This window comes from Camelus ferus, chromosome 23 (assembly GCF_009834535.1).
Source record: "Camelus ferus isolate YT-003-E chromosome 23, BCGSAC_Cfer_1.0, whole genome shotgun sequence".
Classification (NCBI taxonomy): domain Eukaryota; kingdom Metazoa; phylum Chordata; class Mammalia; order Artiodactyla; family Camelidae; genus Camelus; species Camelus ferus.
The window spans coordinates 26,384,248-26,408,596 of record NC_045718.1 but is presented as its reverse complement, the minus strand read 5'-3'; the positions used below and the strand labels follow the sequence as shown (position 1 = coordinate 26,408,596).

The following is a 24,349-nucleotide window of genomic DNA, read 5'->3' as shown; positions in this document are numbered from 1 at the left end:
AACTTCAAGTTCTTCATATACTATACTAATACCAAAAATTATATTTGAAGTAAAGAAATGCGGAAAAGCTATTAAAAATGAGGGATTATCATGGAAAATTGTGAAAGCATTTTGCATTTTTATATGACTACTTCCTGGTTGAATACAAATGAAAGGATGAGTGATGATTACATATGCAGTTATTTAGAAACCAGAGGAATAACTTGAGAAGAAACACCAAGAGTACTTACACCTTTTCTTTAAGCATGAACTAGATGAGACATTTTGGGGATGTAATGGCAGACAAAACCAAACCAAAACAAGACAGAAGAACTTTAAATTGCATTTTAGCTGATTGTATAGTAACACCATTCTCAAGTTATTAGATACAAACACTTAAAATAATGAAGTTTCACATATATAATGATGCTGCCATACTGTATTTATTCAGAACCACAAATTTTGACTTTAAAGAGAATTACTCTATTTAAAAGTGATAATTTATATATGTGAATTGAAGAACTTGTGATTGTGCTTCACTTCAGTATTAGTTCTGTTTTGCTTCCTTCCATAAGCTGTTATATAAACAACACAAACATAAAAATTAAAACCCTACCAAATAAATAATAAAATAAGTCCTGAAAACTCATGAAAAATTTCAAGTTTCATTTCTTGATTCATTGTTAAAACTATCATTAAATTTTTTAAAAAATCAAACTTTAAATTTTTTCTTTGCTTTGTTTGCTCTTGATTAGAAGAGCTTTCACTATTTTATATTGTTATAAAACAATAAAAACAATACTAAATTTTTAAACTTACTTTGAAATGTGTTATCTTTAAATAAAAATGTTTCATGTAATTATGTAAAGCAGTATCATGAGCATTAAATATAGTACTATAACACCAGTTTGAAATTAACTACTGCATCAAAATGTCTAATATTAAATTGCCTCTAATGCTTAAATAAAGGTTCAAATTAACGGTAAAGGAAGAGAAGCGTTACACTTATAATGGAAAACAAAATTTTCTTTACCAGCCTCAAAAATTAAACATCACTCATATTATCAGTGTCCACAGTATTTTTCTTGTTTTTAAAGGGAAAGTTATAAGTGGTTATTTCTGTATCTAACAGCTCTTGAAACATCAGTAGTTGATGAAGGTATTCCTCAAGACCAGTTATTTTACGCTTGCAGTTTGAATACTGAGAATGTTGACATTTGTAACACTATTGACAGATGGAAATAATAACTCTTACGTTTAGAGTCACTAGAAGATACACGTGCTAATCTTCTCAAAAATCTTCACTTTGCTATAAGTACCAATTATGAATAGCAACTAACATTTAATGAGTGCTTACATCTCAAGCACTAATTTTTACTTCTTTTCTACCATAGTAATCTGTAATTATTTGTGTATTGTCTTTCGCCCTCACTAATCCAGAGGCTCTGTGGGGTCAGCAATTTTTTGTTTAATTTCTTATAGTATCTCAAGCGTCTGTTATGCTTAACACATAGTACACACTGAATTAATAGATGAGTCAGTGTTTTAAATGCTTGCAGTATTTTTTTAAGCTGTTGGTCATGATCTAGAGGGTTAAGAAAATGCAAAAGAACAGAAAATAGAGTGAACTACACTAATAGAATAAATATTCTTTAATGAAACTTTTATTTTAGTCTTTATATATATGTCCCATATAAAATGTATTTCTTACTTATGGGTAACAGTTTAAAATTTTTTTTGAGAATCATTGCTTTATGTGGATTATTTCATTTGCTCCTCACAAGAACTCTGTAGACAATACCATAAGTTCTATTATTAAAATAACAGAACTGAGGTTTCTAGATGTTATATGTGGTATTGAAGACGACAGAACTATCTACATTACTTCCATAGATACTCACTCACAGGGTACTATAGTAAGAAAATTTGAGTTAACTAAATAACATTTCAGTAATTGTGACACGATTAACAAAGAAAAATACATGCTTTTAAGGCAGACAGGCATGACTGAACTTAATATCTGGCTCTACCACTAATCAGCTGTGTGGACTGTGGCCTAAATTAACCTCTTTGCACCTCTATTCCCCATGTGTAGAAGAGAGATATTCACAAGGTTGTTGTAAATTTTAAATGATTTAATGTCTGTTAATAGCCTAGACCACTAAATAGAAGCTATTGTGATTAAAATAATTATTAGTGTTCCCCCCCCCCCCGGTCCGATAAATCACATCCAATCCACTCTACACCATAATCTGAATGTGTAAAGAGAGTGCATCAGGAATTTACTGGATTAAAGAGCGAACTATAGGAACTGGGCAACACTAGCATAGAGCCCTCCAAGAGTTTCGGCTGGCGTTGGGTGAAAAAGATGCCCAAGAGAAGATCAGCGAGTTGGTTCAGGTAAATATGGGAATCAAGAGAAACAACGCTGCTTAACCGGAAAAACAAACACAACTATTTAATCTTTCCTCAAAGATAACAGCAACATCCATCTTCCTCTGCATTCTGGCTGGGGCCGAACCTAGGTGTTAGGAAACGCACCTAGTCAGCTCCCGCCCACTAGGCCCTAGTATCAACGGACTAGGGCACAGAGGTTCGGAGCAACTCACCCCGGAGACTCCGTTGATACTGCCCCAGAATCTCCTCCAGGGTAGAGTTCTCCGGGGACTTCGCCATGCACAGACTCGGGGCCCAGGGATGGGAGCTGCGTGGGGAAGTGTCCAGTGTTCTCCCCTTCAAGAACAAGAGGCCTCCGCGCCCGTCAGGCGCTGTCCTGCTTCCTGCCGCTGCTGTCACTGGGGAGCAAGGACTCCGCGACGCAGCTCTCCAGGCCTCTTCCCACCCACGGGCCCTCGTGGTGGACATCGGGAGTTGTAGTCCCAAGTCTCCGGGCCTGCAGTCTCGAAGTTCCTAAGACTCCTCCCAACGACACTACAATTCCCAGGGGGCAACGCGCTCCAAGCTCAAGGTTTGGCGGTTTGGTGGCCAGATCCGGTTGCCAAGAGACTGCTTGGAGGCTCCGCCCGTTTCTGGAGCCCAGCCTGGCTTAGTCTTGCCTTCAACCATCCTGCTGTTTGGACCACCCAACTGACAGAAAGGGCTCACGGTCAAGGTTAGGCAGCTGCTAACCTGAACTCTTCTAAATTCGCTAGTATGCAATTGATCCTTGAGGGTTCTCAAGAACGCAAATAACAAGCTCTACACCCTTCAGCTGCGACATTTGCCAACAAAGCCAAATACATTCTCAAGAAAACGAAGCTCTGAATGTCCCTGGTGGGCTGACGCTACAAATCTTAGCAGCCCAGCGACCCCACCTCAGCTTGGAGTTGGCGCACTGCCCGCTGGGAACTGTAGTCCTTGCGGGTTGCGGTCCCTGCTAAAGCCCGGGTCCTCTTCATTGTTGAAGCTGGTCTTTGGTGTACGCCTGCGCAGTCGGCAGCTGGAGCGGCCTGTGGGTGAGACCCCCGTACAATCCCTTTTCATTGTCTGTGCTCGGCGCCTGCGCAGTAGGAGTTCGCCGGGACTGGGCCGGAGCTGGGGTAGGGCCGGGCTCCTCGCCCTCTCCCCAGGCGCTTGCGCACTGGGCGGCCGCTCCTTGCCGTTACCGCTATGTGCGGAGCGTGTGTGGAATAACGTTATTGCCCAGCGGCGCCGAGGGGCCGGGAGCTCGACCGCGGCGGCGACGGGGTGGGGAAGGACGCTTGCGAGAGATTCACAGGACGCGGCGCGCCCCGCCCCCCCGTCCGGTCCCTCTCAGCAGTGAGGGGTAAGTGATGCGCTCCGTTGCCGTCGCCTTTCCACATCTTGCTCCTCCGGTTTGCAGCAGAGGCTCGGGCGCGGCCCGCGGCGGGCGGGGGTACGGGCCGGGCGGCCAGGCCCCTTCCCGGAGGCTCCTCGCGCCGCCCCCGCCCCGGACCTGGGACTCGGTGGGGCCGCCCCTCCCCCCGCCTCGCGTCCCCCTGTCCTGCGGCCCGGCTTCCTCTGCTTGTGTCCACGTATTGAGTCGTCTTCGGCTCTCCAGGCTTTGTGCAGCCCTGTCTGCCCGAGCAGTTTGCAGGGGTGCGGGCCAAGCAGTGGAGGGAATGGCTGCGTTGCCGCTGGAGAAGGGATTTTTCCCGATCGGGGCAGCTCACGGTGTCGATCTTTTTTCTATGTCTGGTTTTGGGGTGTGGGGCGTCTTGGGGAGATCCGGCGAGAAGCTTTTCGGACGCGCGGTGGGAGGGCGTGGAAGACGCGGTGTCATGCACCCCGCCAGGCGACTGCACCCGCGCTGGCTGTGGCTCCGTAGTAAACCGGGGGAGGAGAGTGGCTTCCTGTCGACTTCATTGTCCTGAGATTCAAATGTGGCCTTTCGTATGGGTCCCGTCATTTTATACAAGGGAAAGAAGAATTAGCAGCTGCCGAACACAGGGCGGGAAGATGTGGCATTTGTATCCTAAAGCACGGAATCTTTGGTTTTTAGTGTTTAGCGGAGTTTTATTTATTTATTTGGACAATGTAAGCTCCTGGAAGACAAGGACAGAGCCTGTCCAAGCATTGCCAAGATGATCAATATAAAATTACTAGATGACGATGAAGAATGGACTAGAAAGGGCCTGACGACAAAGCTGCTGTGTAGCAGAAAAATGAACCAAGGAAATTGTTTTTTCATTGGGTGGGTAAGGCATTTACGTTCCTAAGGGAATAGATTAGGATACATCTTTCCATTTTGTTTTTTAAGCATTGGAAACAAAAATGGGTCCGGTCTATTTCTGTTTCTGATTTTTTAATTCATGCTTTTATTCTCTTAATGAAAATTCATCCACTTGGGAGAAATGTAGTGAAGCAGGTGATTAATTTCATGGAAAAATGCATCTTTTAAAATGATTGGGTTATTAAACGTACAATGCTTACAACTGTTTGCTGGCGTTAAAACAAGCAGTAGAGAGATTGAAGCAGGATGGGGAGGAGCAGGTGAAGGGATAATGTGAGAGGGGAGAGTTACATTATGAATACAGTATCTCCATCTTCACTGACACATCCATAGCAGGGTATGCTGCAACTATTTAGGAATTCAGCTCTGGAAATTTACATTGCAAGTTACAAAACCGTGTTGTATCTTTCGCCCATTATTTTTTAAGAAGTAAAACCAATTCTGCTTTTACTTTTTCCTAACTTTGTAGATATTATAGAATTTTGGTGTTTTAAACTGAAGAGTCTAAATGAACTTGACAGAGACAGAGGAAGACATTTAAACTTGGAAAGTTAACTGACTTGTTCGTCCAAGCCAAACTGATAATGAACGGTAGAGTCAAGTAAAACCAGGGTCTCTTCCTCAGTGTGCTCTTTCAACTGTGTCCCCAACACCCCTACCCTGTGAGAGTTTATGGAAAGCTTCCCTACACGCTTTTTGAGTTGTCTGTGACAATCAAGCTCATTGATAACCTCACTTGTGTTAATCTAGTCTTTTCTTTTAATGTAAAAATAATAATTCTAATGAAGTGGAACTTCAGTTTCATAAATTAACTTACTGATACAGGAAAAGAAGCCTTAACATGACCTTTTCATAAAAACAGAAACTGTTGGAATTTTTCCCCTACTTCTTATTAGTAACCATATTTTGTTTTTTGTTTTTTGGTTTTTTTGGTATTCGTTAGTATTTTATAGTATGATCAACTCTATAAACTCTGTTAAAAATAAAATCACCACATAAAAAGAATCTGTGAAGTTCATTTTTATTCAATTAATGAATTTTATTATTTTCAACTTAAATAAGAATTTAGTTTTTGAGGAAGAAATTCATGTTGAACTTTTTATTAAAGTTAAATTTATGCTTTTTTATTGAGTTGATTTTGCTTTTTTGGATTGTATCTTATTTAATTCTGTATTGCATTTAAATAGACTTTAAAAAGAATTAGTATATCTCTTAAATTTCAACTTAAAAATTAATCTGTAATTAAATTCACCATGTGAAATTAGATTAAATCAAATTTGAAATGTGTTTTACTGTTAAATTTTGTGGGGTTCTAAAATTACTTTTTAGGGAATTAACCATCTGTGTGTTTTCCAACTTAGAATAGTGAAGTTTACACTATAAAATTATGGTATATTATGCCTACTAATATAAGTATCAAGGTGATTTAAAAATTCTGTGCTTAGGGATTTGTTTTGTTTAAGTATCAGTTTCTTGTTTTATCACTAAAAAAACAACTAGTTTTGTTGCATCTGATTATAATCAGGTATCACTTATCTAGTACTAAGTACTGTGTAGTTTAAACTTGTTGACGTGTTTTTTAGTGAAAATTCTATTCCTGAAAAGTAACTTTTCTGTTTTAATTAATGTGTAATGATTTTTCTTCTTTATCATGAACATTATAGGGTTAAGCAGTGCAGTCTTGTAATAAATATCTAACAGACAGCATGATATTAAATTGCTAACTAAAATATCTGTACAGTTGTGAATTATTCTGGGAGTAAAACAAAAAAGAAATTACATACCATCTGAAAAATCCTTGGTAGGTAAATAATATTGGCTGGAGCATTAAGTGTTGATGTATTTCAGTAAGAAATGGGTTTCCTCTTATGAGGGGAGAAACCTCTGACACTCTTTATTTCATAAACTTTTGTTAATAACCAAGATTTCTAAAAATCAATTACCCTTAGTGAAATAGATCTTTATTTACTCAAATATTTCTGAGGGAAGTGCTCAGCAATGATTTAGCCAGTGTGGGCTATATTAAGCAATAAGAAAACATCTATCTGATAGTAGGTTGAGTATGTATGTATAGTCCAGTTTAGTTGAAATATAAATATATTGTTGCATTTTTATATGTATATTTATATATATTTAGGCATGTGTGTGTGTATATATATATGTGTATATATATATATATTCCAAAATGAATGACATAGCTGACAAGTACTGAAAGTAAAGCCCAGTTTTGTGTCAAACAAAAAGAGGAAATCAACAAAAGCAAGCTTAAAGAAAACCTTATAAAAATTACTTACATCCAGTAGGGATTTTATGAAGCATAGAAATAAAGACAAATGTCAAGCATGTATTGTTTAATTGTAAAACAAAAAACGAGACACAGCAGAGAATGTCATTGTTTAAGTGTATCAGTGGCTAATAAATAATCTAGAAAATATTACCCTTTGGGACATGATAATTATTGAATAAGTGAATAATACCTACCATGTATTGAGCACCTACTAAGTGCCAGACGTTTTGTGTGTGTGCGTGTGTGTGTGTGTGTGTGTGTGTGTGTGTGTGTAATTCATGCAGTAGTCTTGTAAGTAAGGTATTACTTTACACATTTTAAGTTGAGGATATTTGAGGTCCAGAGTTTGTGAATAATGCCTCTGTGTCACATGTTTAGTCTTTCTGACTAAAGCCAAAATTCTTTCCACTCATTTATTTTCAGTAAATTAAAAAGGCAACATTTATTCCCTCCTATTCACAAAATCTTAGAGTTAGAGGAGACTTTGAAAGTCATCACATACACTGTGCCACTCTCTAATAATATCCCTGAGATCTTATTGAGTCCAGCATCTCCATGAATAACACTTCCATGAACAAAATGGACATAGGATGGCGCATTTAGCTTTGAAAAAGTGTACTAGAAAGATCTTTCTTAAATTGAGCTAGTGTCTGCTTTCCATGTAACTTTTTCCATTGGTTGCAGTTCTGTCTTTAAGATACAGTAAGGTTTTTCTCAATATATTGAGCCTCTGCTAAGTTTTCCCTCTTATGAATTAAATATTACAATCCCTACAACTTCATATGATACTGTTTCCTTCCTTTTCTCGTCTCTGTCACTAGATTCAGTCAGTCTTGTCAGTGCTAGTCTTTATGTTCTGATCCAGTTTCCAGATTTAGTTCTGCACTTGTGGTCTGAATGCAGTGTAGTACAATTATTCCTTTCCTTAACTCAAGCCGTACAGTTGTGTTTACAGTCTAAAATTGTGTTAACTCTAACACCAATAATAGCTTTGCCACTTCTAAGCAAAAAGAAGAGAGAGAGAAACATTATGTGGCTTTTCAAGTTATATTTGTCCAGTTCAACAGATTATTTTTTTACTTTGTGTGTATCTGTTTTTCTAGTGTTAAAATGACCTTTCTTTATGAAATGGTAGTGTTAGTAGGTGGTAAGTTTTTTTTGATATTTGTCTTCCATTTTTGTTTTGTTTTGTTAGTGTTTAAAAATAAACAATGAAAAGTTACCGTGTTTCCCCCTTTGCTTTTTGAAAACTTTGTCTGGAAATCACTGATATAGTCAACATAAACCTGAATCTTTTTATGTTAAGATCTTTCCTATTCTGTATGTACACGTAGATGACGTTTTTGAAGCAATAATTACCTCTAACCTTTTAAAATAGCATCTACTTGAATGTAGTTGAAACTTGAGGTCTTCTTGAATCATGATTCTGTCCTCTAAGGGGCTGGCTTCCCTTCCTGGCTTTTTGACATTTACAATTTAACAAGCAACCTCTCTTATGTCTTCATCCTGTGTATGTACTAGATATAGCCAGTAACAAAGCTGTGCAAATTTATAAATAGGATAAATGTTACATAAATAAAATATGCTGGAGGAAAAAGATAATAAAAGATAATAAAAACAATTTGAATATTTTTGTTTGTTTGTTTGTTTTCAATTAAGGAGAAAACCATTGTATCCTGTAGTACTAAAGGAGTTGGTTGAAGCTTACAGCCTGGTGGGGATATGGATAATTATATAATTATATGCTGTAAAGTCAAGTAAGCTTAGGTGCTGTGATGAAAAATAAATCAAAGTAAAGGGGTAGAGAGTGATGGACTGTGATTTTTCAGTTTATTTTTAAGTAGTCATTCAAATGGTTCAAAAAATCAAACAATATCTTAAAAATAAATATTGTGAGCAGTCCTCCCACTCATCTCCCTGTTCTGCTGATTTACCACTTTCTCAAATCCAAAAGGTAACTTTTTATTATTTCTTATGTATCCTTCCAGTGGTTTTTTTTTTTTTTTTTTTTTTTTTTTTTTGCAATTTAAGCAAAACAGTATATATTCTTAACCTACCTACCCTCTTTTACTCAAAAGATAGCCTCTTTGTACAATATTCTGCATCTGGAGGGCCACTATTTTAGTGACTGTTTAGGGTATTCTGCTCTTTGAGAAGGTGACATTTAGCAGAGACTTAACATTAGATAAGGAAGCACACCATGTAGGTATCTGGTTAGAGAGCACACTGGTCCTGAGACAGTAATGGGATGAGTGTATTCAGGGAACAAAGAGGCCACTCACTTGAGGTGAACAAGAGGAAGGAAGATTAGGAAGAAATGATGTTGGATAGAGGTTGTATTGATTGATTTTATTTAAAGTGCCTTGGAAGTTCATTGGAATGTTCTGAGCAGGGGAGTGACAAAAGAATTGGGTTATATTTTTAAAGTGTGGTTCTGGCTGTTTTGTGGATGATAGAACTTGAGAGGAAAAGAATGGGAACAGGAGATGAGTGAAGAGACAATGGGAATAATCTCAACTGAGAGATGTTAATAGTTTAGACTAGAGTGGTAGTGGTGGAGATTCACTTGAGCAGTGGTGAAAGTTACCAGGTTCTAGTTTTAAAAAATGAAGTTTTGGATATGTTAGGTTTGAAATATCTATTAAACATCCAAGTGGTGGTATCTAGTAGGCAGTTGAATATTCAAGTCTAGAATTCAGAGGAGAGGTTGGAACTGAAGATATTTAAATTTTCAGCATCACCAGTAGACCATAATTAAAGCCATAGAACTGGAAGACATTGCTTGGGTTGAGAGTATGTTGATTAGGTTAAGAAGAGGTCCAAGAATTTTACCTGATACTCTCCAATAGTGAGAGCTTAGCAAAAGAGAAAGAGCCATCACAGATTGAAAAGTGGCCAGTGAGGTCATGAGTGTGGTGTCCCAGAAGACAAGTAAAGGAAGTATTTTTAGAGATAACGAATGATCAACCAACTGTACCACCTTCAATCATTTAACATTTCTTAAGAAATCAGGTGATATCCTCTTTCCTTGTAAACCGTCTCTGAAAAAATTTTATCAGACCCCTCTTTATTCTCGTTTATCAGTGAAGATACTCATAATTATTCTCCCCCAGAAACTGCTAAAATTTAAAGCTGTGAACAAAGTTTTACTCACAGATATGTTGCTGCTGTTTCTTAGGTGGATGAAGATGCTGTTGCTTAAGTTTGAACAGGAGAGGCAGCGCTGTTCAGGGAGAATTTGCTATCAGGAATTGCCTCAGAGTCACTGCTTCTGTGATTCTGTCACGTAATTTCAAAAGTTTAGTTTCTTCATCTATAAAGTAAAGCTGGTGGTAGTCCAGCTACCTCAAGTTTATTTTGTAAAACAAATGAGATAGATGTAAAAGACATGAAAGTGATCGTTGCGGGTAGGGATCCCCTTCCCAGTGCCCCAAGTGTGGTACCATTTGATAACGTTAGATTTGAAGAAATGTTTTGGTTGGGGTGACGAATAGAGATATCTTTTCATTCTAACTCTGTAGGAATATTTTTTTTTCACTTCTTGTGCATTCCATCCCCCCCATAGGCAGTTTTGTCCATCATTTTACAGTATTCTTGAAGGTGGAGAAAAGGACATGATGCTAGGAAGAGGCTTTGAGATACAACTTTCTCCATCCCTAACCTCATCTTTCAATTCTAAGTAGAGTGTCTAAACAAGAATGAAGCCTGCTTACTGTTTTTCCAGGGCAACAAGGAGAATTTTCCTCTTTTAACTGGCTTTTTATTGGATGGTGGTTTGTCACATGTTACATGGAACAAAAAAGGACAAATTTTAAGCTTAGGGATTGGTTAGGGGTCATGAACGACAATCAGCCAGCTAGAAACTGATTTCACTAAACAAAAGATAAGGAAAATGATGATGGAGAGGTAAGTGTAAAATACTTATTTTGGTGAAAAAGGGACCTTGCAAATGGAGGACTTTCTATGGGAAGCTTTTTAAGGCAGTAGCACTATAACTTCAAAATATGTATATCGGGGACCTTTTATAGTATTATTTGCTTGGTGGCTATCTTATTTTTCATACTATTTTATTTTTTTATATTACAAAACTAAGACTTACCCATTGCAAAATTTTGGAAAACATCATTAAGTCGAGAAGAACACACTGTCATAATCCCGCTAGCCAGTAACACTGCTGTTACATATTCTTGTCTTATTTTGGTTTAATCAGTTTTATACTGAGATTAAACTTTCATTTTGTGAAGCTTGTAATTTACTTATAATTTATGGAAATTAAGGGTATTTTTTAAAATTATAAACAACCCTGTAGTGGACATTTCTAACTGAATTTCTGTGCAAATCGATATTTTTCTTTGCTACTATTTCAAGAAGTTAACTAAATCAAAGAATATGTAAAATTCAAAAACCTTTTCTAATTTTCTAATGTAATACCCACACCCACCACCCACAGATATATTACCAATGTACACCTCCTTCATTGGTATATGACTTTGTGTTTCCTCAACCCTTCACCACTGCTGAGTATTACAAATCTTATTAAAATTTTTGACAATTTGGTAAACTAAAAAACTTATTTAAATTTCTCTTATCAGTAATACATCTGAATGACTTTTTAGAAATGTTTATTGACCATTTGTATTTCTAATCTGGATTGCTCATACGTGTACCTTAGCTCATTTTTTTGTAAAGGAGAAAATTCACCTTCGTATTTACTTGTAACAACTTCTTTGTCATATGTGTTGTAAAATTTTTTTCCAAGATTTTCATTTGCCTTTTAAGTTTATGTTTTTTTTACCCAACAAAGATTTTTAACTTGTGTATAGCCTAATTTCTTTTTTTCATTTTCCTTATTAAGTGATTCCACTGTAAAAAATTTTGTTAAATACATACCTGTATTTTTTCTTATAGAATTTATGGTTTGAATTCTAACATGCAAATGTGTTAATTTATCTAAAACGTACTTAGACGTACATATAGCCTTTTGTCATTTATTACGTTAACTCTTCGTTATCTGTCACAATTTGAAACGTCTTAATATGCATAGATTTATTTCTGGATCTTTTATTCAATTTGTCTTTCTGCCTATTTCTGCACTGCTATATTATTACCATGTATTATAACAGAAGTTTATAATACCTGTTTACAAATGGACACTTCTCTCTCTACACTATACTAGTTTTATAGTGTTCACCTAGTTATCCTTGTATGCTTATCTTTTCTAGGTGTGTTTTAGAATTATTTTGTCAAGTTCATTTGAAAAAATCCTTTTGGGTTTTGATTGAGATTAAACTGAATTTATTGATTTATTTATGATCTGAAAGATGACAAGGAGACTCTGGAACAAGTTTTTAGGGCCTTAATTTTTAATAGTGTTTTCCATTCTGTTCAAGTTTCTACCTGTTTCTGAGTCAGTTATGTCATTTTCATCTACCTAGAAGTTTATTCACTTGAGATTTTTAAATTTAGAAGCATAAAGTTATAGATATACTTATTTTGTAAATTAAAAAGATCATGTCTGCAGTTACATGTTTCTATTACAAAGCTAAATATTTGTGATGAATGAGGAAGGCAAAATCTGTCAGAGGTCTTAGTATTTTTTTTTTTAAGAATGTGCTTTTTATCATTTTTGTGATTATGTTTTTAACTTATTTATCTTTAAAATCTTCAATATTTATCTCTACTAGTTATCATAATAATTTTTTTTAATTTTTTAGTTCAGTGGAAAATACTTACGGCTATAAATTTTTCCTCAACACAGCTTGGGTACATTCTTTAGCTTTTACATATATTGTTCTCAGAGTTTTTACTTTTTAAACTTTTATTTCTTCTTTTCACTAGAGTTAATTTGTGAGACAAGTTTTTGTTTTTAATACAGAGCCTGTGTGTGCATGGTTCATCATTGTTCTTCTCGATTTTTTTTCTAGTATTTTTAATGAAAATTTTCAAACATACAGGGTAATTGTTTCAGTTTCACAATGATTACTCATATACCCACCATCTTGATTCTCCCATTAATATTGTATTAGTTTCATCACATATCTGGCCATAAATCCATCATCTATTCATTAGTCCATTTTATATTTTGATGCATTTCAAAATAAATGATGTAATAGGAATAATAATGTCATTGGGTTTAACAATTATAAGGACATTTTTGACTATGGTTCACTAAGGCAGTTGAGAGGAAGAGAAAGGAGAGAAACTCAGTAAATCTTTGATACATAGCGTGAATTCAGGAATGGCTGAGAGGTAAAGAAGTGGATTAATAAAAACACTATTCTTTAAAATGTGGCACTAAAGAGAAGAAAGGAAAGCTCTTGGAGGTGAACTATATACTGTCTGTACTTTATTTTCTTGTTCAAGGTTTTTAAAATGTTTTCATGCTTTCTGAATAACCATTTAAAAACACATTTTTAGCAATTCTATTGTAAAACAAATTTTCAAAATGCAAAAACTTTCATTTAAAACAGAATAATCTTACAGTCCCTTTGTTTGAAAGTTCATCAGTTTTAGGACAAAGCCTTCTGAAATGCTGAGGATCCTTAGGTTCTAGTGGGCATTTGTATTTTTAATGGCTTATATTTAAAAAAAATTTTTTTTTGAGGTGGGGAGGTAATTAGGTTTATTTATTTACTTATGTTAATGGAGGTCCTGGGAATTGAACCCAGGACCTCGTGCATGCTTAGCATGCCCTTTACCACTGAGCTATACCCTCCCCACCCCGCATTTGTATTTTTATATTCCAGTTTTGCTGCTGGTACAGGAAGCCAGTCATAAGAACTAGATTAACAGCTTCTCAATAGGAAATAAAATTTATTAAAAATAGTAAACCTACTTTTTAAAATTAGTTGCTCTCTAAGGGTATAATGTTCAAAATCTGTAAGTTATTTTGGCCTTGGAACTTCAAATTTACTAATATGGGTACCGAGTTATCTTACAAAATTACTTTCTGATTAGGGGGTTTGAGTTTTTCTTTGATATGTATATATACTCTAAAAACTAAGTTTACTATTTGGCAGTATTCAAATATAATGATCAAAATCACTTCTTTAAAAATGTATTAGAATTTGGGTAAACCTTCTATGCTGGATCCAACATAAATGAAGGAAGCAAAAGTAAAATTTTATCAAACGTATCAGTGTCAAAAATAAGGACAGAATAAGAGCTAATGTCCAGAGCAGTGAAGAATAATTATGAAATTTATGAATCAAAGTCCCTAGGCACTTACTGTAAATTAAATTATTTACTTCTTTTCATGTTTTGACTATTTTTATTTAATCATGTGAAGGTGTCTGATCTAAATCCCCATAGGATATGCCTATGAAATTAATGGATATCTATGAAATGCAAGATTATAGTATTTTATAGGATTCTCGAACATCTAATGGAAACAGTAAGCTGCTTCAAATAAAAAGCCTCATAGAAATCTCAATAGTAATCTTACAATAGTAATAGTAGAAATCTCAATGAATAATCTTAATTAATTTAATATATATTTTTCCTTTTGCTAACATTTCCCCCATAGATTGGTCTTTAGTAGTGTGGCATGATTTTATCTGTTTAATGCAGTGATAGGAAGGTATTTTTCTGTCAAAAGTTGCAAAATTACAGAGAAAAAATGGGGATCATGTGCATGTGGGAACCAAATACAGTTATTTTGAGATAATCACTTTCATAAGCCCAAATTTGTTTTACAGCTATTGTTTTATTAGTAGATACTCTCATCAGATAACCTGCTGCAGAAAAGGCAGATGGCTTAGTTATTTTCTGACACAGATGACTTTTGAGGTTGTTTCCTGATCCCAGGATAAAGACACACATAAACACACACAAACACACACTTTGTCAACATGGTGTAAAAAAGGAGTACTTCGCACAAGGAATTGGATCTCCATTTTAGTTTTGACACTGTTACTATCTAGATACATAGCATTGGACAAGTCATTAGTCTTACTATCTCATTTTGCTTATTTGTAAAAATAAAAGTCTTAAACTATATAATATTTAAGGTTACCCTGAACTTTTTAAGTAATATTGTGTCTGTGAAAAATGTAGAATATTCCTCAGCTTCAGTTTTCTGGTTATGGCCCATTGAGTCACAAAGAAATGAGAAGGAGCCAAAGGAATTAGAGAGTGTGTTTGGTATGCAGCGCTGTAAAGAAATGAAAACTAAAAAAAGAGGGTTAGGCAGAGGAGGAAAGAAAGGTAGGACTGAAGAAAGAAAGTTTTTGAAAGGTCACTTTTTTTTTTTTAACATATTCTGATATTCATTTGGGCTCAGAGTATTATCTCCTAGTAGTAATTGTTCTTAAACATACCAATAATCTTTTAATCTCTTTTGGCCACTTTTTATCCTCAAACTTGCAGAGGTTCTTCTCCAGATGAAATAAATGTCAATTCTTTAGCTGTGCCTGGAGATATCCTCCCTTAAGAAAATTGCTGAAAGAATTTCCTTCTCAGAAATATTCACACTACAGAATATTTCCAGCAAACCATCACATACCTCGTGGTCTTCTGGTAATGATGAACCTAGTTACTGTGAGCATAATAGTTTGATGAATTACAGTATATGAAAGAATAGCCTTACAGACATAGTAACAGTTGAAATGACTAATTAAATATTAAAATTTTAAAATCTTCTGAATGCATTTGCTATATTTCAAGTGCTCGGTTGTTCACGTGTGGCTTGTGGCTCAAGTATTAGGGTAGATACAGAACCCTTCTGTCACTATAGCTCCATTGCACAGTACTGTTGTATTTATAAGCATTGTAATTTAACATGAAAGTAAAAATAAGTAGTGCATAATTTAAGTTAGCAATTAACTTGTTAGATAGTCAACAAGTGCATTTGTGATGCATTCATAAATATATCCTTGTCTAAAACATACTCTGGGACTTTTTATTCTGCACTTTTGATTTCTCTTTTCATGTGTTGTACTGAAACTGTGGTGGAAATGATTTGGCCCTACCTCTGAAACGGTAAATATCTGGTGAATTGGAGGAAAAGGGTAATCATGATAAGCAGAAAAGATTTTTAAAGGGCACATTGGGCAGTTATATGCTGAAATTTATTACAAATTAATGGCAGAAACAAGGGAAATCGTTGTCATAGAGTGAACTAAGGAAGGTGAATCAAAAACATTTGGGTTTTGGGCCCCTATTGTCCCTTAGTTCAAGCTGATTTCTTCCCGCTGTCACTCCCTCCTGTAGGTTCTATTTTCAGTTCTTTGAGGCTGCTTTGTGTACCTTTTCCTGCCCATAGTGATATTTGACCTGACAAAGGTTTTCAGATTCATAGTTGCTCAGTGAGCCTAGAGGTAGTTTACTGTTCTTTCAGATTCTGCGTTGTACCCTCATTTGCTAAATTTTACCATTCCTCTAGATGGGTCATTTTATTTTTGGTCTCTGATTTGAATATACACAGATTGATTCTTATTTGTCTATGGGCTTCTCAGGGAGAAAACCTTGGAACCTACTGATAGCCCAGCAGGAGGGTAAAAGGTAGATTGAAAATAGACTAAATTTTGCCTGAAGTCAGTGTTTATTGCATACAAAGGCAGTGTCAGAGAACATATTACTAGGTAAAAATACGTTCTCTTCAGTCATATTCAATCTCTTGAGCCAAATCTTCATCCGTAGAAATTTACATTACTAGCATCAATTTAAGGCATACTTGGGAAAAACACAAAGGAGATGGCAGTTGTGGGAAACGCCCAGAACTTGGTATGAAACCCCAGGTTTGAGTACTGATAGCTCCTGTTTACTACTACTGGATTTGTGACCTTGGTTAAGTCATTTAACTTCAGCTTTCTTCAAGGGAAAAATGTTTCTCACCTGCTTGTTTGGGGAGTTGAATGAAAGCATGAGCATGTAGCACAGTTACTGGCACAAAGGAGGTACTTGATAAATGTTTGAATCTGAGTCTTAGTTGATTTGTTGGTGTAAAACAACAAAATTATGCTTTAACAGTTCTGTAGTTCTACAAAGAAAGCAAGTCAGCTTTTACATTTTTCACAAACTGGCAGAGAAAACTTGGCAGGAACTTTTAATGCCTAGACAATATATGGAAACGTATATCAACAAATCTGAGTCTTCTTTTGAAAATATATGATAAACTCAGATAGAATATGACATTGATATTTGGGATATCTTCATTTTTTTAATGAAAATTTTTTGACTCTAATGCTATTTTAGGCAAAAGTTGTAAATTACTTTTTTGTCAACATATATATTTGTCTTTCTAAAAAGATTTAATTAATAATACATGTGGCAGATGATAAAGGTAAAATTTGGAACACTCGTTCAAAAATAATCAGGAGTATATGAGAGCAGAAGTTTCTCATTAGAATTTGTTCACATGAGCATGGGACAAGTATCTTGGTAGGTATCCAGAAAAAGCACAGCTGTGTATTTAATTTTTTGGATTAACTGTGCAGTTTCAAATAGGGGTGGGGATTTTAAAAGAAAGAAAAATTTCCCAAGAGTTTATTTTGTTATCTCCCCCAGAACAAGTTAGTTATACAGCAGAGCTGAATTTTTAAATATGTGCTACATATGTGTCACTTTCTCAGAGATGTTCCTGGACTACCCAACCTAAACAGCACCACCCTAAAACTGTTACTAAATGCTGTTGTCCGTGTTTTTTTCATTTTCCTATCTTCCCATCGTCACTGAAATGGTCTTATTCATTTACTTAGCTTCTGTTTATCTGTTTTTCCTCCTATGAGCTTATGAACTCTTTCTATCTTAATTTTTACTTCTTCACTGTTATTAGTGCTTAGTGCTTAAACACTAAGAAAAAGATAAAAAGAAGAAAAAAACAGATTAATTCATTTTATTGTACTCCATAAAATGGAGTTCTCCCATGCAACTGATATATAACATTTGTCCACTCTCTAGAGCTTACATAATTTTTGTAGTTAAAAACAACTATGTATATGTGTGTATATGAAGTTCTTAGAACCGTGTCTGGCATATAGTAAATGGTCAATAAATGCTATCTATTGTAAATAAAAGATAATAGGAAATTAACATGTTTGCTTTTGTAACATAACATCAGTCATATCTGCACTTTACTTGATCCTGAGTCCTTAACTGAAATGCAGCCCTAATGCTTTTTTCATTTTCAGAAATATAAGGCATCAAAGGCAGAGCCTGTAGTATTGAGGATATTTTCTGTTAGGGATTTAGTAATGGGAAAATGTGAAATTAATTCTGAATTTATTGTTTAAAATATAGTCACTTACCTTTTGAGTACTTGGTATGATAGGATATAAAAGACATGATATTTATAGCAGTTTTATTCATAGCTGCCAAAACTTGGAAGCAACCAAGATGTCCTTTAGCCAAGTGAATAAATAAACTGTGATACATCCAGAGAATGGACTATTATTCAGTGCTAAAAAGAAATGAGCTATCAAACTGAAAAGATATGGAGCTATCGAACTGGAAAAGATATGCAATAAATGCATATTACTAAGTGAAAAAAGCCAGTCTGAAAAGGCTACGTACTACATGTATGTATATGATTCCAGTTACATGACACTGGAAAGGTATGGAGACAGTAAAAAGATCAGTGGCAGCTAGGGGTTGGTACTGGGAGGGATGAATAGGGGAAGCATAGAGAACTTTTAGGGCAGTGAGGATACCATAATGATGGATACATGCTGTCATACATTTGTCCAATACCCATAGAGTGTACAACACCAATCATGAATTCTAATATAAACTAAGTACTTTGATAATGATATGTCAGTATAGGTTCAACAGTTGTTAAAAAAAAAAAAAGCATCACTCTGGTGGGAGATGCTGATAGTGGAGGAGGCTCTACATGTGTTGTGGTTGGGGGTGTTGGGAAATCTCTGTACCTTGCCTCTCAATTTCGCTGTGAACCTTAAACTGCTCTAAAAATAGTATCTTAATTTAAAAAAAAAGACATAGTGCAAGTTATAAAAACCAGTATGGCAGTTAATTCAGTAACTTAGTTCATTTTAATTGATAAGCTTTACTTCCGGTTCAGATGACAATTATAGTTCAGGAGATGAAATTGATCACTTTTTCTTTGTTGTAAGTGTTCATTTATTTTGTTATGAAAATCATATCTTTCTCCTACTGTTCACTCATTCAGGAAACAAAAAACTAGACACTGGACCAAGCCTATGGAGATCATTGTTACCTTTTTCATGCCTGCTGTTACCAGAAGAAAAGTTCAGTGCATAAATAGATAACATTTTATTAACATGAGAATTGCACAGGTTAGAGGGAAGCATTTTCAACTGCGTAGATTGATAGTCCTAATGTGAGCCCAGTTATTTCTTACAGCAGGAATTGGGGGGTAAGAGACGAGGTTCATTCTCTGTAAAGTCATCTGTTGATGAATCAGCCGTCCGATTGCCAGAAGCAAAAGGATAGACTTTCCTTAACATACTGTTTTAGCTCAAGTAATTGCACACACTGATGATGATTTATGTAATAGGTTTTATTTTCTCTCAGATCTAGTAATATGAGTAAACTGGTTCTTTGCTTTGCCTGTTATGTGATACATTATTTCATAGTTCTGTTGTAATGTTATTAAATATCAAGTACACTATTGTTGCATATCACGTGGCTCTATCATTACAGTATTTAAAATGACTCAGACTCTTGTTGCCACCAGTCCCCAATTTGAACTATAAGTGACTGGAAGCAACATTTTTTTAATATAAGTAAAAGTAGTAAAATTAATGTTGAAACTTGAGTGAGACTGCTCCGCTAAACATTTGCAGAGTTTTTGTTATGTTTTTTTAAATTTAAAGTTTAAATACCACGTTTTGTAATGTGTTAGGTCCTGAAGTGAGCTCTGATATAACAGGAGAAACAATTTTTAAAGCTAACTGTAGCGACCAGGGATGTAGAAATGGGACTGTGATGGTGGCTCAGTATTTACCTCTATCTGACCTCCAAATGTCAGAGCTTTAAACTTTTGTCAGCTGCTGAAAAAAGCCTGTCTGACCAGGAGATAAAGAATATGAGAGAGACAACTGAAGTTGGATGGGGGTGGGGAGGAGTTAACCAGGATTTAATAGCTAGATTTAATTGTAGCAAAGGTTAAATGATTAATTTCTCACCCCCTATCCTTGGAGATTTCCAGATTATCCTCAACTCAAGAGGATTTGTAGCAGCTCCAGAGCTACTTGTTCATCCATTAAAAATAGCTTGTCACTCACTCACTAGAGGCAAAACATTGGACTAGGTTCTGGGAATACAGAGATGAAGAAAGGTTTCTGTATTTCAGCTCTGTACTGACTTGGAATGATGCTGCCCCCAGTGTAACCATCCCAGTCTGGAGCAATGGCCCTTCTGGTTTTAGTATCACCTTATGCTTATCTCTATCATGGTATCTACTGACCAGCATTCCCTTTGGACTGAGTTCCTGGAGCAGGATTTTCTTGTTTGTTCTCTCTTTGTGCACCCTAAATGCTCAGAGTGCCTGAATTTATTAGGTTTCTCGTAAGTAAGTGTTTCCTGAAAGAAGTGGGGTGGGAAGAAGGAGAGAAAAGGTGACCAGCATAAATCGAGCCCCCCTGAACATGCCAGATACCGTAGGACACCGTATCTGTATCTCATTTTATCTTGAGGTGCTCTCTTCTCATTTTTTTGATTTTTGACCTGTTTTTTCTTTTTACAGTTAGGATACCTGAAGTGTCCAAGTCAAGACTTGGACATATTCTGTACGATCAGCAAGCCCAGGGTCCCTTTTCCTGCCCCTTAGGGGAAGCTGAGCTGAAACCCCTGCCTTGGCCATTGAGGAAGCTCTCAAAAGCTTTCAGTTTTATTCATGTGCAAGTGTCAGGATTACTCAGTGAGTAGGAAAACAGCATTGCATCTGAGGGACCAGTGAGAAGCTGTGCAAGACGGGGGAGAGTCCCATGTGAAAACTGAGGCAGAGTGGACTTATGTCGTATCCCATTCCCTCCTGTTGGAGAGAAGCTAGAGGATGACTCACAGTCAGTGCTCCACCCAACGAAAAAATAAATACCTTCCTCTTGACGATTATGTGTTTTATTTGTGTTTTTTCAAAAATTTATATTTTGTTACCTTTTAAGCCGTGTTGAAAGTCAAAACAAAATACATGAAAAGTCCTTATTTTAATTTTATATTATTTTATGTAATTTATTGTATGTTTACATTGTGGAGTTATATATTACATATTTGTATATTGTATAATTATATTTGATATTGTCTAAATGCTTAAAATATTTTTGCAGCATCTGAGTCATGCTTACATATTACTTTGTAATTTCAAAAATGATAAGAAACTCTTCCTATTGCCCATCGTTGGCTCAGGGGTTTTGTTTACTGTGTTTAGGCTAATTTGATTTACTTTAACATGTCTGATGGATATGACCGGTACAAATGGTGCAAAAACATTCTTTTTTTTTCCACTTCTCTTAAATGAGTTTATAACTTTTGACTGACCTATTAATGTCATGTTTTGAAAGTGGCCTCCCTTGAAAAGGCAGTATGCAGATTATATACTAGGTTGACGGTTTTTTTCTCAGGTAAAGTTACTTTGATTCTCTGTTGATTTGGCCAGGACATACATGTGAAATGCTAAAAACCAATTTGACAGACAGTAGACAAATGAAGACTAGCAACAACACCTGCATCAAGGAATTAGGTGGATGTCTGGGATTTGCAAATGTTAACTACTGTATGTAAGATGGATAGACAACAGGGTCCTACTGAATAGCACAGGAAGCTATATTCAATACCTTGTAATGGCTTATGGTGGAGAAGAATGTGAAAAGAGTGTGAATCACCACGCTGTACACCAGAAATTAGCACAGCATTGTAAACCCACTATACTTCAGTTAAAAAAAGAGGGGGGTGGGTATAGCTTAATGGTAGAGCACATGCAAAGTCCTGGGTTCAGTCTCCAGTAAAATAAATATGTACATACACATACATACATACACCATATTAATTCAATAGCTGAGAAGGGAATAAAACTTAGTTACAGAAAGTTATTTGCTTGTTTTCTTGAAACTCATTGCTTCGTGTATGTGTAAATAAATTCATAATATATAGGATTTTTACCTTATCATATAATTCTATATTTTGCAGGATTCTTTTTTTAATCTTTTTATATTTTTCAGTTTTATTAGGTAGAACTGTTACAATTTGACTGAACATATACATACATTGTATATAAATAAATATACTCAATATACTGCACGTATTTTTTAATTTACATATGTATACTGTTCATTCTTTCTAAGAAGGTTTAGAGCTTTACCTTTTTAAACTTACATAATTATCAAAGGAGTAAAGCCAACCACAAAATAAGAATTAATTCAAAAGATACATATACCCTGCTCTTAACAGCAACATTATTTATAATTACCAAGATATAAAAGCATCCTTAGTGCACATCAATAGATGAATGGATAAAGAAGGTGCAGCATATATATGTAATGGAATACAGCTCACTCATAAGAAAGAAAGATATTTTGCCATTTGTGGCCCTTCATTCATCTTTTTTTTTCCTTCACTTCAAAACCAGAATTTTATAACTGGCATAAACATTTTGATTACATCAAAAGCAACAAAGTACCTAGAGATAAACTTAACCAAGGAGGTTACCTATACTCTGAAAACTGTGAAACATTGATGAAGGAAATTGAAGATGATACAAAGAAATGGAAAAGTATCTTATGCTCTTGGATTGGAAGAATCAACATTATCAAAATGGCCGTACTATCCAAAGCAACCCACAGATCCAGTGCAACACATGTCAAAATACCACGATATTTTTCACAAAACCGGAACAATTCTTAAATTTATATGGAATCATAAAAGGCCCCAAATTGCCAAAGCAATCTTTTGTAGTTCTTTTTTTTTTCTTTCTCTTTCTTCTTTTTGTTCTCTTTTCTTTTAATTTGATGACTAGAGAAGTTCCTTTAACATTTGTTGCAAAGCTGGTTTGGTGGTGTGGAATTCTTTTAGCTAATGTGATTATTCACTTAAAGGTTGTAGACCTTTATAAGCTATGCTCAAAGCCTTTCCAAAGTATGATAGTTATTACTTGACTACCTACTTAATTGCCTGATGTCTTCCTTTTACATTGAACTGTTAGTGGAGTTCATGTGCTTACTTTACTGATGAGAATTTGATAGACACATTGTTTGCTGGACCCATGGACTGTCTGTTTACTTAGTCAGGATTAAATGCTGAATGCAGTTCTATTCCAAGGCCTACTTAGAGGATTTGGTGAATAGATACACTAAAGTTGAAACTATCTCAATGTATGTTTTTCTGAATCTCTCTCCACAGAATGACGTAGCTTTGCCAGAGACTTAGAAGCTAAGCAAAAAATGAGCTTAACATCCTGGTTTTTGGTGAGCAGTGGAGGCACTCGCCACAGGCTGCCACGAGAAATGATTTTTGTTGGAAGAGATGACTGTGAGCTTATGTTGCAGGTAATTGCATCCACCTTCTCTGTGTGTCTATTCAAAACCTGGAACTGATATAAAATATTTTTCTACTCCTTTGGAGAATAGTACTACTTGGATTAGAACTTTCTGGTTCTCCCTCTTTTTAGCTCTAGCTGCTAGTTTAATTAATTTCCTACCTCTTGTATCTTTTAAAAATGAGTTCTAAGACTTGGAGATTATGTTTTGAAAAGTGAGAGCTTTGAGCAGAGAAAGCTTTATTCTTAAGAAAGAAGTTTCGCATTATACACTTTGAAAATAAGACATGTAAGTAATTTGTAAAATTAGCATAGCATAAAGTAAAACTGAATTTTAATCATGGATACTTAATTGATACTGACATTAACCTCTCTGCTTCTTTTAGAGGTGTTCATTATGATATCTTTCAGTACTTTGAGCATATAGACTGTTGGTATTTACTGAATTATGTATAAAGGAGTTACTTTTAAAAGATACTTTTAAGACATCTTTGAACAAGGTGATTAGCAGAAAAATGGATCTCCAAGTTTTTGAGGATTTAGTTATTTAAACAGGTCCTGACAATCTAGAATGAAGTCTTATTCCCATGCCCCCATTCTCTTTGCTTTTGTTTGAAAACTGTAAACAAGTACATAAAATAGAAATGTTTAGTAGCCCAGTGATTCTCAACTGGGGTGGTCCCAGTTGAGACACCCCCCCGCCCCCCCCAGAGGATATTTATGCATGGTAAAGGGTTGGAAGTGGTTGCTACTGACATTTAGTCGGCAAAGGTCAAGAGACCAGGGGGTTGCTAAACATCCTACAGTGTATAACATACTTCTTCATAGCTCCCATCCCCCTATCAAGCATACGCAACAAAGAATTATTTAACCAAAAATATCAATAGTGCTAGGAAACCCTACATTATCCCTAGAAAAGTCAAATTTGCAATTTTTATAT

At 35.5% G+C, this 24,349-nt stretch overlaps 2 protein-coding genes across 23 annotated transcripts in view; one reads left to right on the top strand and one right to left on the bottom strand.

Annotated features, from left to right (window-relative positions):
• The window catches only part of SDCCAG8 (SHH signaling and ciliogenesis regulator SDCCAG8), a 185,785-nt gene extending 182,356 nt beyond the window's left edge, over positions 1–3,429 (bottom strand). For 13 of the 14 annotated variants that reach the window (XM_032466526.1, XM_032466522.1, XM_032466527.1 and 10 more), the window contains exon 1: positions 2,589–3,021. In XM_032466526.1, coding sequence (XP_032322417.1) covers positions 2,589–2,844 — 256 coding nt within the window. In that variant the 5' untranslated portion in view covers positions 2,845–3,021. Of the gene's footprint in view, positions 1–2,588; positions 3,022–3,293 lie in introns of those variants that run through there. The other variant, XM_032466534.1, reaches the window with a different exon arrangement.
• Positions 3,296–24,349, top strand: part of CEP170 (centrosomal protein 170) — a 100,259-nt gene continuing 79,205 nt past the window's right edge. For 8 of the 9 annotated variants that reach the window (XM_032466521.1, XM_032466520.1, XM_032466519.1 and 5 more), the window contains exons 1-2: positions 3,491–3,745; positions 23,274–23,419. In XM_032466521.1, coding sequence (XP_032322412.1) covers positions 23,315–23,419 — 105 coding nt within the window. In that variant the 5' untranslated portion in view covers positions 3,491–3,745; positions 23,274–23,314. Of the gene's footprint in view, positions 3,435–3,490; positions 3,746–23,273; positions 23,420–24,349 lie in introns of those variants that run through there. The other variant, XM_014559990.2, reaches the window with a different exon arrangement.